The sequence below is a fragment of the Talpa occidentalis genome, unplaced genomic scaffold (genome assembly GCF_014898055.3).
Source record: "Talpa occidentalis isolate TD23 unplaced genomic scaffold, MPIMG_talOcc4v2.1 talOcc4.2, whole genome shotgun sequence".
Lineage (NCBI taxonomy): Eukaryota > Metazoa > Chordata > Mammalia > Eulipotyphla > Talpidae > Talpa > Talpa occidentalis.
In genome coordinates, this window is record NW_023602073.1 from 18850284 (window position 1) to 18866687 (window position 16404).

Consider the following 16404-nt stretch of genomic DNA (forward strand, 5'->3'; position numbering starts at 1 on the left):
GGTGGGAAAAAGCAGCTTTACACTGAAACAGGAATCCAGGCTGCCAGGAAAGAACCCTTTAACAAGGGACTCTAGAGACAGCAATTCAGGTGCCTCAGCTATAGGGAACCCCTTTGGCTTGAGTGACCCTGAACCATCTCTGGGAGCTCTGCCATTAGAGGTGTGACCAGGGATCTCTTCGCTTGGCATAGGACACCCTCACCTCACAGGCTGTGTTGCAGCTGCTGACACTGGATTCAGCACCACCTGTGTCACTATAACACTGCCTGTATCTTAAAAATGGCACTGTCCAGAGAAAACTACCCCCCAGAGGCGGGATGCCACTCTTTAAATGCACATTGTCAGTTTGTATGATACTTTAAATGCACAGTATCGGGCCTTCCTAGTGGTGCAAGGGTTAAAGATAGTGCTGTCAAGCTATCACTGCAGCACAAGTTTGATCTCTGGCCAGAGACCTGACCCACATGGCTCAGCAGACCTCTCCTGTCTCCCTGCTGTTCCCCTCAGCAGTGTATTTCAGTAGATCTGCCTGTTCCACCCCCCACTCTCCCTGGAGAATCCTCTCACCCTCCCCCACCTCTGGTCTACACCCCAGTTCTTATATGCATAAATAAATAAATCTTTACAAAAAATACAGTATCATCAATTCAACAAATGAACTCCCACATCTGACACCAAAATTAGACATTAAAAGAGGTCCCCTGGAGTTCAAAATTTTTACAAATAACTTTTACTATTACTTGTTATAGTCTTTGAAGCTTCATATAAACATCTGACTTTTGAAATGAGTGACTCAATTCCCTGATTTCATGACTTCCATCAGGTTTGCCTTGGGAGGAGGGTACGGTCTGACATGAAGTCGTGACTGCTGAGGTCAGCACTGTGTCCATTAAGGCCCTAGTCGGACAGGTGGGCCTGGTGCCCCAGGTAGAAATGCGCCACATACCTCCGGAAGCCCAGGAGGTCCAGAGAGGTGGCCGGGCTGCAGGCTCGGTGCAGCTGCCACGCATTGCTCACAGCGGCATCGATCATGTAGTTCACCAGAACTGAGTACCACTTCCTGCTCCTTATTCTCACCTTGTATTTGGAGACAGTTTGCTCCATTTTAGCGACCCCTTCCCTGCATTCGCCATACAGTGTTGCTATGGCTGGCCGACTTATCGGAGGGGCCTCTATGTCCTCGGTGACGCCACTGACCTCACTGACAGGCTCTATGCCCACAGCATTGGAGCACAGGCTGACAACGCCATCGCCGTGCCATCGACACACGATTATCTCATTGTTTTCTTCCACTTGGAAATCAAAGTAGCCCTTCTCCATGTTTTTCATTTGTTCTGCATCCATGAGGGGGCACTTTTCAGTCCTGTTCTCTTGAATTATTCCTGTTGCCTTCACCCCTTTCTTCTTCAAGATTGACACCAATTTGACACTTGTGAAGAAGCTATCAAAACACAGGTGATAAGAATACTGACCTCTCTCCAAAAGAACGTCGGCGAAATTCATCACTAGGTGGCCACCCAAACCGAGCTCAGGATCCTGGTTTGCCATCAGAGCTGATTCTTCCTGGTAGGGCTCAAACCAAACAAGATAACCCTGTGTGGTTGTGCCACACCAAATTTTATAGCCAATTCGAATCGGTTTCCCATTCAGGAATTGGCCACTATCAAAGCATTCACACATTGTCTTGTCCAAACAATAGTATTCTTCTAGGGGGGCATACAGGAGAAAGTTTTTATTCATTTGCTTTATGAGGGGCCTCAATTTCGTAAACTTATCTTTTTGATCTAGGCAGCTGTTATCTGCAAAATGCAGGTATGACAAAATCAATTCAAACCTGTCCCTTCTAATTGCATCTCTCACCTGGTTCTGCTCAGCGTCAGCCACTTCCCAATACATTCCCCTCCGGGGATGCCGCACAACTCCACTCCACAGCAAGACACCGAACACACACCTCATCTCCTGCACTGTGACTTCCAAGTTGACATTTTTCTGAAAAGCGTAATTATTGGTTTCACTGACAATCAAGTTGAATGTTTCATCATCAAAAAATAACTCAAAGAGCTCTACTGGGCTCAGCTTTTCACTCTTGAGATTCAAAAGCCCTGTGTCCAGTGCTGACCAGCCGGGAAGGGTGGCCTTGATGTCTCTCTTGACCCAGCACTGCTCCAGGGCGGCTGCCATCTTTCGCTTTTTGTGAGCTGGCTGGCTCTCGGGCGAGTGCTCTTCCTCCACCTCTGAGTCGTCAGAAAACGCCAGGCCTTGCAGCAGCTCACTCACCCGAGCTTTGTCTTTTCTCCTCTCTTTTCGGGTAATGTCTCCTGCAGCGTATTCCAAGGATGAGACATGCATCCGGGCCCACAAGTCCCCCTGGTGACGACCCCTCAGAGTGTTCACTTGTGCAGGTGTCCTCTCTGGAGGGACAGGAGTGCTGCCAGGAACTTGGGGTACACATTCTCTAGGGAGGAGAGAACACAAGCACAAAATTCCTCAGTCTCATTTGCCAGTGAATGATAAACCCATGACACTGAAGGATGCTTTGGTTTACTCAGGATTACCTTTCAGTCACGTTTCCATGGGGAGGGCTTTGGCCAGACCTTATATCCCTGGCCGCCCCCCACCTCCACTCCTCGTGGCTGAACTAGGTGCTGAATCTGAGAGACGGAACAGCATCTTAAGGGCAGGAGTTCCTATTGTCCTTTTAGGAGCAAGTTCCCGACATTCACTGCTCCTCTTTGCCTCACATCCTGTCACACAGGCCTGTGCTGAGGGAGGTCGGCTTCATTCCTCTGCCACTGTGAGCCACGCACCTCCACCAGGTGTAGCTTGGGCTCCCAGAACCATGTTTCACTTCTGTGTCTCTATCAGTTGGTTCTGAACTTGAACAAAGAGGCTGTTATTTACTGGGCCCCCTCACCCCTCCCACAGAATGGGGAATGTGGAAGGATTTAGTTTCTCCTAGTTTTAATTCATCTAGGGGACACACTATTCTGAGGAGAAACAAAAGACGAATTCAGATTTGCTGCCCTTGAACCGATTTTTATGAGGTTTACAAGGAAGCAAGCTGAAATGACTAAGGTGGAAAGTGCTATTTTACACAATCCTCTATTAATTCTAGAAACTGGCATTTCATTGACTAACATCCTAGCGATAAATGGTCTAGATTCAGAAGCAGAAAGAGAAAGAAAAGCAGTGAAGCAATGTTTTTAATATGATTTACTGCTTTAATGTGATTTTCTGTATATAGTTTTTTTCCTTCTCACTGAAGCATTTATCACCCCAGGTACCTTCAGTGTCTGCATGAATGACCTGCTCAGTGTCATAGCAGCTCTCTCTCATCCTGCCCAGGGAAAAGATGTCGGACAACAGGTTCCTCTGGCTCCTTACATTTGTAGAGTCTGCTCCACTTAGCACCAAGGACACTCACCTGGTGAATGTTCCTGAGCCCTCAGCACCTTGCTCCATTTCTTCAGAAGTTTCTTGCTTTGCATTGAACAATCCACCTTCAGTTACAACTTCTTCAGCTAAAATAACACATTAATAATTTAAATGTCATATGTTACCTGAATTTAGAAAAAACAATCTCCAGGGTGAAAAAATGGGATGTTCCTATTTAAACAAACAAATAATTGACAGGTGTCCTAGGAGTCTCAGCCACTGTGTAATGCGCAGTGTGGGAAGCCAGTGAGGAAAGTCCCTTGGCTGGGAGACGGTCTCATGGGACAAAGCATATTTACAGTAAAGTACACATGGCCAGCAGTGTCTCCCAGAGTGAGAAGTTCCTCTGAGGTAAAGGAGTCAGACAGAGGAGTCCTTGGGGCTTCCAGGCATGGAGATGTCTGAAGGTGACAAGTCACAGGGCACCTTTGATGGGGAGAAAAACAGGAGCAAAGGAGAAGTCGTTGAGGAACCCAGGGAGTATGGAGGTGACCACAGAAGACAAGAATAAGCTGAGTAAAACCAGCACCAGAGGAAGATAATGTGACTGGAAGGTGCGCAAAATGGCAGGGGCTGAAGACCCTGGGGACAAGGATGGGAGGGTAAGGTCTCAGGAAACGTGAGCTCACAAGGGCCGAGTCATGCTGCTGACAAGAAAGGCGAGTGCTGGCAAGGGGCTGGGAGAGGCCTGTCCTTACACATCAGACTGGGTTCTGCAAGCTTCTCCCAGGCTGAGCTCCCACAGAGGTTCCTCTGAGGCAGGCTCAGGTGTGGCCGCTCCTCTGGGACAAAGGCATTTTCCTCCTCAGTCTTTACTGATATCTGAAAAGGAAGAAAGCAGCCTCTCAGGTTTGCTGTGGTCAGCAGAAGAGGTCTGGCAGTGAAGGGCATTGAAGACCACACTGCAGACCAGCAGTACCAACCCCTCAGGCCTAGGGGAGGATCATTCTCGCATCTCTTCCAGCTTCTGGGGGCTGTCAACAGTCCTTAATGTCCCTCAGCTCATGGATGCATCACCCTACCCTCCCTCCATTGTCACACAGCCACCTCTCTGGGTCACTCTGTCTCCACGGGGCCTTCTCATAAGGCCACCCTCCTAATGCAGCATGACCTCACTTTAATGTGATTACACAGTCTGTTTCCAAGTCACATCACACTCACAAGTACCTGGCCAAGGAGTCCAACGTGTCTTTTGAGTTCGACCCACATCTTCAGCTTAGTCCTATTTCAATTAAGGTTATTTCCCTTTTTCTGTCTCGTTGTTTATTATTTGATGCAACACTAGTTTTCACCCTAATGTTCACCAAAACCTCTCCCTTTCATTTCCCAGACTTCTCTCATCTTCTTATTCCTCCACAATTCAAGCTTATAGATTGTGTATTAGTACACACTACTTTATCATCACATCTGGTGTAATCGTGTCCAAACTCATTTGGAAACACATGCTACTTTAGTAAAAAAATTACTTCTTCTTTGTTTCTCTATTATATCAGACAATGATACAGATTATAAAATATGTATAAGCAAGGTTTACTTTCTATAGGTGTCTGTATGGAATGGGAAAGTATTTAAAAACAGGAAACTCTGGGCCTGACAGGATTAAGAACCAACTAGAAGCCACAGAAAAAGACTGAGCAAGGAGACAAAACTGACTTAGCAGCAGATTGAGGGGGACTTAATTTTCTAAAGCTAAATGTCAAGGAAAATGATCAGATCATCATTTAGAGAATATGGGAGGAAAAAAACTATAGTCCATTTTGAGAGGAGGATGTGAAGTTTTGTGTTGGATACACGGAATTTTCCTTGTCATCACCAAATAGTCAGTGGTTGTGTGCAGGACAGTGAGGTATAAGAGTGTGTGGGAGAGGCTGGTTCTTAGCTGGGGAGAGAAACCAGAGATATTCAGAGCATTGGGCAAGTGAAGATGCTTTTCAAGCCAAGTGCCTAACTCCTGGACAGGATATGCCCTCAAGCACACATGGAATGAGGTGGTGGCGTCTAACCAGCACCAGCATCTTGGATGAGGCACATGATGTTGGTGCTGTTCTGTGACAAGGGGAAGGCAGAGGGACTATGCCACCAGAGGGCTCCCAGGGGCGAGGCATGCGAGCCTAGCAGGGCAGGAGCAGGAGGCCAGGGAATGGGGGGCCGCTGCTGAGGTTCCCGAAGGCCTGGGCATGCTGCTCACCTGGCACCTGGCTGAGTTAAACCCAGGTACTGCTGCCTTGTCTCGGGCACTTTCTTCCTGGCGAGGGGCTGATCCCGGGGAAACAGGCCCTGAAGAGGGAGGAGACAAGAGTCCTGAGTGAGACATCACAGCCCTTAGGAATGCCCCTTGTGGGAAACCCACCCCAAACCTTTTTGTGCTTGTTAAACATCCACAAAGTAGGATAAGGGCCTTGTCTCAGGGCGTCTCTCCGGAACCTACCATTCTTAGCCTCAGGGTCCCCCACTCACAATACTGAGTGGCATTTATACCCTCAAGGGAACTTCACATGTTGTAGAGATTTTAAATCATAGATGAAAATAGAGAGGGAGGAAGGAGCTGTAATTAAAAAAAAGATTAAGCAGAGCACACAGAGATGAAAGAAGTGAGAGACCAAAAGACGAGAGAGAAGGGAAACAAGAAGCAGAAAAGAGGAAGGTAAAAGAGAAAGACATTGAAAAACAGAATTGGCGGAGGGGGGAGGCTGTGCACGAGGGGAGGTGGGGGCATGTGGGAAATTGCTGTACCTTCCCCTCCATTTTGCTGAAGTTTTGTGTTGGATACTTGGAGGAGCCAAAACACTCACTAGCATCATTTATTCACTGAGCATCAGCTATATGTGCAAAGTATACCTGGGAAAAGCAGGGAGATGCAGTGTTCGCTCTCAATGGGTTGACAGGTGAACCGGGAAAAGAGAATGCAGATAAAAACTGGACTTGATGTCAAAGAACTGAGTTACAATAATGGCTGTGGGGCCTCCCTGGTGGTGCAGTGGGTTGATCACAGCGCTATGAAGCTATGTGCAGCCTCTGCAGCGCCAGTTCGATTCCCAGCCAGCCAGGGAGATACCCACATGGTGCAGCAGACCTCTCCTGTCTCGCCCGCTGCTCCCCTCAGCAGCACTTTTGGTCCTTCTGCCTGTTCTGCAACCAGCTCTTTCTCTAGTGAATCCTCTCACCCTCCCGCACCTCTGACCTGTTACCAGCCCTTGTATAAATACATAAATAAATCTTTTAAAAAAATACAATAATGGCTGTGACACTGGGCCCATCACCATTTTGATAAGCCTCCAATTCCTTATCTGTACAGTGGGAGAACAGAGCCTCTTTTGGGGTTGGTGAAGAGTAGGTGAAATCAAAACCACAAAGCCCTCTGTAAACGGCAATTCAGTGTTATTTTTCAAGATGGGCAATAACATAAGGAGCATAAAATTACCAAGTGAAGAGGGTAGGTGAGCATTCTACCCCAAAATAGCAGAGCATAGTGTCACTTTGCTTTGCTCCAAGACACAATGGAGCGCTGTAGAATCTGTTGCTGTTGTTTCAAATCTAAAGTGAATACAGCTTGCTAGAAAAGCCACCTCCTCGCTGATTCACTGTTATTACCTCACCATAAATGCCAAGCCCGACAGCTGAAAGAGCACGAGGTAAAGCAGTCTGCTGACATGACAGAGAAAGGGCTAAGTTAAACAGAGGAAGGACAGCAACAGAAAGAGGAGAAGACAAAGACAATGCAGCAAGGAAAGAAGTCAACGCCAAGGAGATTTGGAGACAGCAAAGGTCAGGTCAGACTCTGCTTCTTCTCTCCCTGAGGTGGAAAAACACTGGGAACCTGGGGAAGAGCAGAGGAATGTTTTCAGACATGAAAGGTTATTGCCAAGTGCTCGACATATCTGCCAGTGACGGGACAGAAGATGGGCTTCAGCTGCAACTAATCAGATGGCACCTCAAGGTGCCTTCCACTTCTCCATCAACATATCTAAACATTTAATAATGTGTCACTCTAGGAATCCATCACAGTTGAGCATTAAGGGACTGACAAAAGTCCTCAACAGTGTCCACTTCAAATCCAGTGTTTCGGGCCTCCCCAGTGGCGCAGCGGTAGTGCGTTGGGTTGCGAAGTTGCTGCAGCCTCTGCAGAGCTGGTTCGATTCCCGGCTGCTCCCCGGCCACCAGGAGGAGGGTCCCACATGGTGCGCAGACCTCTCCTGCCGCCCGCTGCTTCCCTCAGCAGTGTGCTTCGGTCCTTCTGCCTGCTCTGCTCCCCACTCTGGCTCTGGTGAATTCTCTCACCCTCCGCGCTTCTGACTATACCCAGTGCTTGTATACATAAATAAAAATAAATCTTTAAAAAAAAAAATAAATCCAGTGTTTCATGCTAGGTTGACAGTGTATATCCACACAAGGGGGAGGGCAGCACAGTACTGAATGAGCACCATTTTCCTCGCCCCCCTCCCAGGCAGCCAGTGGCCTTGACAGTCTGGTCCCAGTATGCCAGGAAATGGACTTGCTGATGGGGAAGAGCTCATGGGAACTGGGGTGGAGTTATGTGCTCAGTACATAAATGAACACACTTGGCTTTGGGCAGTCTGGCTCCCACAGCCCTAACTTGCACACTGGTGCTGCCAGGAAGGAAACCTGAAAGAAGCAGCGTGGAGGAGACACTCATGGGCAAGAGGCGACAATGGCAGCCGTTATCTTAATGTGGTATCTCCTGTCCCAGCTCTCCATGGCTTGCCTAAATCTCTTCTTGTGGTTCCCACCAGACAGTGCCTTAGATGTGTGCCAAGCTCTCATGCCTCAGCAGCAGGGAATCAGCAGCACAGATGAGGAACAGAAGAGGCTTTGAGAACAGAGAACTGCAGATTCAGGCTGACCCTGTCTGGCTGGGCATTTGCTCACGAGGAAATGGGTAACTCTGGGAATTTAATGGGGGAACAATTATTAGGAAAATCCTTTCTTCTCTATGCACACCAGTTCTACTAAAGATCTTTCACACTGACAGTCTGCTTTCTCTGCCTTTGTGCACACAGATGGCGAGATCCCTTTCAGTGCCTGCACCCCTTAAGTTTGCAGTTCCTGGGCACCCCTCAGTCATGCTCTAACAAGAGGAGAATGATTCACCACACTACAATCACTTAAATCTTATTCTCATTGAAAAGAAAAGCTTCAGTGGCACCGGAATTTTTAATGACAAAATCCAAGCTTTCTGGTTCAAATGTAAAGACCTTCACAAAAAGTCCCCAGCCTTCCTCCCCACCCCCTTCCTTATTCTCTCTCTCAATCTCTCTCTCTCTCTCATTTCCTAAACCCTCCAGCCATGCTCAATGACTCACTGTCCAGCAAAAATACCAGCATGAGGAGGTGATGCAGATAGCCTGGGAAACTGATCTTCAGTTCACCTGGTCTCAGGTTACCCTGAGAAATGTGCTGGGGTTATAATTAATAGGCAGGCCCTTAGCCAGAGTCTCTAGAATATTTGGGAGGAAATAAGAAGTTATAAAAAGCCCTTGAGAATGACAAGGCAAGCTTCCTTGGGGACTAGAACGCATTCTCAGCCTCATCACACATACTGCGACAGACAGTGGTGCATTCCGAGAGGGCTTAGAAGACCAAGGGGAGCCCCCTGCCCAGGAGGATGCTGCCAGAGTCCCGCTCTCTGCGTCATCTCATGAGGTGTCATAACCCTTCACCTTCATTAAAGAACCTTATATCCTGTGACTGCTGTTCTCTGCCCATTACCATCCCCATTCCGATGACCACTCACTGCCATTCTTAACACCCTTGCTCCCTCCAGTCACAATGAAATGAAACTGATTTCAGAAGATGTATATTCATCATCCCACAGGTAAGTGGGGATGCATCTTGCTTCTGTTCCACTGGAAATTCTTTCACCCTCCCTACTGGCTCACCCCTCCAGGGCTCCAGGACTCCCTACCACTTTGAGACTTCTTCACATGCACAATGTATCTGAAGCTTCATGGTGGTTGTGGTTGTGGTTTTTTATAAGTTAAATAAGACAGAACTGTCAGCCAAGGAAGCAGGGAAACACCAATGCTGTAAAGGGTAAACAGCTCAAGTAATCTGTACTCTAGGCATTTTACTTTGTGATTTTATTATATGAACCATTTATTCCACACTTAGTCAAATATTCATATTGACCAATCACCACTGTGGTAACTGTGGTAAATCTTATAAATGCTCTGACATTGCGGGCATAATTTTGTACTTGAATTTTCCAGGGAGAGAGAGAAACTCGTTCTCAACAAATTCTGGGAAGAAAATGGTAACACCCTTCCTCACAAAGGTTAAAAAATACTACACTGTGGTTTTCTAAGGGCTTTATGAGCTTTCTGTGCATAGTTGGCCCTTGAACAACTTGAGTTTGCACTGGTAAGGAACCAGTGATATTTGGATTTTCTTTTAAACAGAAGATGTATACTTAGAGTGTTGGTAAATCCAACACAGTACTGTATATATATTCCTTCTTCCTTGGGATTTCCTTAATAACATTTTTTTCCCCTCTAGCTTCCTTTACTGTAAGAATTTAGTCAACAATCCATATAACATACAAAATATGTGTCAATGGTCTGTATGCTATTGGGAAGGTTTCCAGTCAGCAGCAGGCTATTATGAGTTAAGCTTTGGGGGGAGTCAAAAGTTTTATTTAAAATTTTGACTCTGTGGGGGTCAGTGCCCCAACCATCACTGTTCAGAGGCCAACGGTACTTCTGTCTGTCTGCTCAATCCATCTGCAGCCTGTGGGCCACAGACCTTGCAATTCTTGGATGGCTAATCCTATGCCAAGGCCTGCTGAGCTGAAATATAACTGCAGGGGGAGGTTTACCTGGAGCTCTGTGAAGCCTGACATGGAAGCGAGAGCCCTGACACAGGAAGGCATGTTCCACACGGAGGGGAGGGGACCTGCAAAACCTAAAGCTGCACCTAAAATGACTGAAAGGTTAGAGGCCCAGCAGAGAGTCAATAAAATGTTACCAATGAGGGTTAAATAAATTTGTGGGAAGCTATTAAGTAAAACACCCAAAAGCATAGAATTAGCAACGTGGGCCAGAGAAAGGATGCAGGTCAGAAAGTTGTGTGACCCAAGTTCTAAGTTGCTCTGCCTGTGTTGACCCTGGGCAAGCCACCTGGACTCTGAATTTTGGTTTCCTAGCCTATGAATTGAGAGTGTTAGACAAGAAGATCTTAGAATTCTAACATTTTACAGTGAAAGGTTTTTAAAAGACTGCTTCAATGTGACATTAGACAAAGTCATACGTAAAACTGAGGCCACAGATAGACATGTTTTTCCTAAGGAAGACAGCGCACCTGTCAGGGCCCGCTGCCAATGTCCTCAGGAAGCGCTCACTCTGGCACTCACCACTCACTTCTTGAGGGCTCCTTCTGGAGAGTTCTGGAGGTTCACACTTCAGGGTGCTCACTCCAGGCAGGAGCTGTATGCGCTGATGCTCCAAACAGGCTCCTAGATATTCCTGTCCCCGAGCAAAGGCAGAGGCCTAGGGACAAAAAATTCATTTTGAAAAGGCATCTGGTGGGACCTGGACTGAACAGCAGTTAGGGACACACTCAGGGAAAACTGGGCAAGGCCTAGTGAATGCTTATAAGAAGCAGACGGCAAGCCAGTCACTTATTCAACAAGTACGGAGGGAACACTAACTCAACCAGGGTCTGTTCTATGTGCTGGGGATCGATGGCAAATGACGGAGATAAGACAGGCAAAGAATCTCTGCCCAGAAAAACAAAACAAAAACCATGCTGAAACTCGTGGGCGGGGGCTTAAAGGGGAACAGGATATATGCAAGGTCTCAAAATGTCTCCCACAAATTTCCTATTAATTACAAAGTGGGGAAAGGTAACTTCACAGCAGAGAAATCTAACAGTCACCCCCTTCACCTCACCCTGTGTCTCCTGACGGGATGCCTATCTATGTGAAATGCACACCCAGCTCTTTCATGAGAAAATGTAAGACAGACTCAAATTGAGGGGCTTTCTGTAAAATTACTAGTCTGTACTTTTCAAAATATCAATGTCAGGACAAAGAAAGACTGAGCGACAGTTAAAGATTCCAGGAGACTACCCAGACTCAGCAACTGTGATGTGATTTATAATAGAAATAAATGTTTGGTCCTATCTCATTTCTGGCACAGAGCTCCTAAAACCCTCTGACCATCCTAAGTAAAGAGAATGATTGTATTACACTGATGAAGTGACCTGGCCAATGGGGTGCCTACAGGACTGCCCCTGAGGATGGGAACTGGAGAATAAACCATGTGATTAGAGGCTGGGATTTCCAGTCCCCCCTGATCTCTGGGGAGGGGAGGGACTGGAGGTCACATCCATTCTCAAAGGTCAGTGAGTTAATCAGCCATGTCTTCAGTGAATTCTACGTAAAAACCCAAAGGGGCAGGGTTCAGGGTACTTTTGGGCTGGTGAAAAGGTGGAGATGTGGGGAAGAGTCGCTCTTGTGGAGGGCATGCAAACTCCAGCCCCTGCCCATATACCATGCTGCCGCATCTCCTCCATCTGGATGTTTACCTGTCTCCTTATTCAGATTCTTTTCTAATAAACCAGTAAATTGGTAAATAAAATGCTTGAGTGGTGTAAGCCCCTCTAGCAAGTTAATCGAACTCAAGGGATCACTGGCTCTTCCAATGTACAGCCAGTAAAGCAGAAGCACAGTGCGAGCCTGAGCTTGTGACTGGCCCCTGAAGTAGGGTGAGGGGGGCAGTCTTGTGGGACTGAGCTCTCCACCTGTGAGGCTGATGCTGTCTCCAGGGTAATCGTGTCAGAACTCAGCTTAACTGCAGGATGCCCAGCTGGTGCTAGAGACTCTGCCATTGCTGTGGGGACACCCCACTTCCTCCCACAGATAGGGCTGGCTGAGCAGAACTGAAATGACCGCTAGATGCACCATGTGATGCCTGCCTGTATCCAGGCTGGATTGGGGGAAACTATCCTAACACTATTGGGGTGATAAGGCAAACTATGAATGAGAACTACTGATTAGGTGATAGTATCATGATAATTTGAACTTACCCAAAGAAGGACAATTCAAGTGAAGCTCCTTTTTCTTTGGAAATATATTGGAGGGTTTAGAGGCTAAGGGGCACATCTGCAAGAGCACTCACACACACTCACACGCACACATTCAGAGAATGAGCTCCTACAAGAGTGGGGCACATCATGAAACCAATGCTAACAACTGGTGAATCTGGATGACAGGCCCAATACTCTGCAAGCTACGAATTATTTCAAAATAAAAAGTTAAAAATGAGGGGTCTCCCTGGTGGTGCAAGGGTTTAAGATGCAGCACCACGCAGCTATCCACAGCCACTGCAGCATGGTTCGATCCCCAGCCAGGGATGTGACTCACATGTCTCTCCTGTCTCCCCGCTGCTCCCCTCAGCAGTGTATTTCAGTCAATTCATCTGTTCTGTTCCCCACTCTGTCTCTGGTGGTTCCTCTCACCCCCCACACATCTGGCTTGTACCCCAGTTCTTGTATGCATATTTTTTTTAAAAAGTTAAATATGAACCAACAAATACACACACACACACTTCCCACCTGCTGTGCTTTGTCTCCCATGTCTGTCTCTAGAGTCTCTAGTGCCATCACTACCTCCTGCCCACTCTCCAGAGGGTACTCGGGCACCCAGGCCTGCAGCTCCCCAGGCAGGATGCTCAGGAACTGCTCCAGCACCAGCAGCTCCAGGATCTGCTCCTTGGTGTGGGTGTCGGGCCGCAGCCACTGGCAGCACAGTTCTTGGAGTTGAGCTAAAGCTTCACGGGGCCCAGTGACCTCCTGGTAGCAGAAATGCCGGAAGCGCAGGCGGCAAAGCTCGCGAGTGTGGGCACTGCTGCCCCATGAACTGGGCACCTGCTCCCACGCGGGGTCTTCCTCCTTCACCTTCACAAGACCTTCTGCATTTCCAGGAGGAGCGCCTGTGAAAGCTTCCATGTTGAGCTTAAAGGTTGGGAAAAGATCCACTTAGCCAGGGTCCATTATTCACAAAGATTTTTCCAAATGTACATTTGAGGCATAAGCATTGATAAGTAACATGAAAATTTTAAGAGCTGCAAAACTCAAAATAATTTATTTATATTTTTGTCCCCACTGTAAGTCAGGCTCAAAACTAAGCTGGCTTGCTTATGTCATCAGTAAGCAGAAATATACCTTGAACCTTGAGGGGGCTGAACACAGGGGTAGAGGGTGTCAGGTTAGGAATATGAGGGGAGAGGGTTAAGCATGAGAATGCGTGAGTACCTTAACTGTAGCTAATTTTACCAATGGTGGAACAGATGTGTGGCTTCATGGGCAGACAATGCATTCTCCAAGGTTATCGATCTCTGTGTACCACTGAATACTCTACTTTCAGGGCAGCGGGGTAAGTGGTTTCTTAAGTCTCTCCTCCCCATATATCTTTTGTGATGAGACTTTGCCATCCTTCTCAAGAGGTGGAGTCTATTTTCCCTTCCCTTGAATTTGTGCTGACCTATGACTTCCGTTGACCAACAGAATACGGCATTGATGACACTGTGAGCAGAAGTGCTCTTGTAGTTCTTGGCATGGTCATGAAACTGCCATGCTGAGAGGAGCCCAAACTAGCCATGGGGAGAGGTCAGGTGGATGAAGCCAGCTACCCCAGGGAAGGCCCAGGGGAGTCCAGTCCCCAGTTGATTCGTTGAATGAATGAACCATAGGAGTGGCTCCAGGCAAGACCACCAGTAGAACTGCCACAGAATCACAAGAAATGACCAACCCACAGAAGCATAAGAAATAATAAGCTGAAGTTATTTTAAGCCACTCTTGGGGGTTTTAATTAATCTTTTTTAATGTAACAATAGATAACTGAAACAGTGGGCAGGCTTCAAGTTCTTGTCTCTTTCTCTCCTTTTGTGATCTCACTAATCACTGCATCACTATATATGGCTATTCCAGAGACACTCAAATCTCTGACTGGCTCAGTCTTGCCTCTCACATTTCAGACTCATATTGTGAAATGACCGCAGGAGCCTCAAGCTCTGATTTCTCCTGCACCATAATTTCAACACGCCACAAGCTGAAATTAGAGCTCCCACAAAGCTGGACTCACTCTGTATATCTCCGCGTATGTGGTGGCATCACTAGCAACTGCCATGCACTCAGGCTTAAAACCAGACCCATCTGTAATCTGAGACTAGCCAATTCCTCCTCTAAAAATGCCTCATACAGCCAGCCCTTCCTCCTCCTCCCGGCCCCATTACCATTCCACCTGCGCATTACAACCATTTTCTGTGTGGTTTCCTTCCCCATTCTATCATCGCTGAATTAACATTTCCTAAAGCACAACTAGGACCATATACAAACATACCTCCCCCGACCCTCAGGGGGTTTCAACTGCTCCCGGCTGAAGTAAATTCAACCGCCATCCCCCACCCCCAACAAATCTCTCTGAATTTTACCGGTTGGTTTGGCACTCAAACATTTACTGAGGAAGTCATTATTTTCTAGGCATAATACAAACCCCGGAATAAGAAGAAATGACATCTAGTCCCGGCTACTTTTGAGAAAGCCACGGTCTCCCCAAATTCCTCTCATCCCCGCCTTGCGGACAATTCGTTTTTTTCCCACCTACTTTCTACTTTATAGCCAAGAGCGCCCGACTAACCGAGAAAATTCCCAAGGCCCAGAGCAAATGCCACCCCAGCCCTCAGCTACAGGGAGAAAACGACTGTCCTCAGGCGCGCAGCCCAGACCGGCCGCACCCGCACGGCTCCCTCAGCACCTGCCACCACAGATCACGCCCCGTCCACCGCCACCCCTGCTGTCTGAGCCCGGAGCCCGGCACGCACCGGGCCACGCGCCGAAGCAGAACGAGATGTGCAGGAAGCCGCCGGCTGCCAGGACACGACCCACAGCACCCCCGAGGCGAGGGCGCGGCACACAGGACGCTCACTAAGTGTTGGTTCCGCAGACCCAAAAGTCAGGAAACGTTCAGGACAAAGCCTGGCCCGACTCCCTGAGCGATCCCCACGCGAGCCCGGGAGCCTGAGCGTCCACCCGCGAGCCCAGGGCCGCCTGGCACCGCCGGACCCCGCGCCTCTCGGGGCTGCGGGTCAGCGAGCGCTTCCGGCCGCCGAGCCGGGGTCAGGGCTTCTCCTCCCTCCGCGCGGGCAGTAGAGTCGCGCGTCCTCTCTAGGAACTGGCCGCGCGTCTCACTGGTGCGCGGGAGCGACCCCACCCTCGCTTCCCGCGGCCACCGAGCCTCCCGCGCGCAGCCGTTCCTCACCAGCGGGCCCGTCCCGGCTTTGTGGACAGCATTTCTATTAAACCCCCGAGCAGACGGTGACGACGAACCGACACTCTGTCTTTGATACAGTTAACAAGTTTGTCTTTCCCCCATTTTTTGCAATTCCCCTTATCTAGCATTAACAGGATTGATGACTTGTCTTTCCCATTTGTTGCAGCTTCCCCTCCCCTTGGGAAGAAAAAAAAGCTGGCGCCCACCGGTTTCCCTGTAGACCCTTCCCCCTCGCCCTAAGGAAAACAAGTTGGCGATCACCCGTCTCTGTGCCTTGACACCTTCCCCTTCCCTTAAGATGAATGAGCTGACCCCCATCCATGTCCCTGTTGAGCTGGCGCCCACTTGTCTCTGGGCGGACCCCTTCCCCTCCCCTTCGCGGATGCCTACCCATCTCCCCCTGTATAAATACCCCTGCCCACTGCCAAAGAGCAGGACGGTGGTTTTTCGGACATGAGTCTGCCGCCCTCCTCATTTGTCGACAAATAAAACCGCTTTCCTTTTCCTCAAACTTAGTTTCCTTTTATTGGCTGAGGGAAACTGAGGCCGGCGTTCGGTAACAATTTTGGCGAGCCAGCCAGGAGGTGGATGCTACTTCGGCTCTCCCAACCCCAACTCTGACTTCCAACTGACGGAGCTGTTGCCTGCTGCTGTGCACCAGGGCTCACCTATCTATGCTGGTC

General features: G+C 48.4%; 1 protein-coding gene across 2 annotated transcripts; it reads right to left on the reverse strand.

Moving 5' to 3' along the window:
* Positions 1–7: 7 nt before the first annotated feature.
* Positions 8–15496, reverse strand: LOC119251786 (piggyBac transposable element-derived protein 1-like). 2 transcript variants are annotated; one of them, XM_037519052.2, is made up of 7 exons: positions 15273–15496; positions 13006–13404; positions 10802–10937; positions 5624–5712; positions 4134–4257; positions 3425–3521; positions 8–2455 (listed from the first exon to the last, which is right to left on the reverse strand). In XM_037519052.2, exons 2-7 carry the CDS (start codon positions 13396–13398, stop codon positions 898–900), a joined length of 2397 nt encoding a protein of 798 aa, XP_037374949.1. In that variant the 5' UTR covers positions 13399–13404; positions 15273–15496; the 3' UTR covers positions 8–897. The 2 variants fall into 2 exon arrangements, with proteins under 2 accessions (XP_037374949.1, XP_037374950.1); XM_037519053.2 differs by lacking the exon at positions 15273–15496 and having other exon boundaries at positions 13006–15221.
* Between the last annotated feature and the right edge of the window lie 908 nt (positions 15497–16404).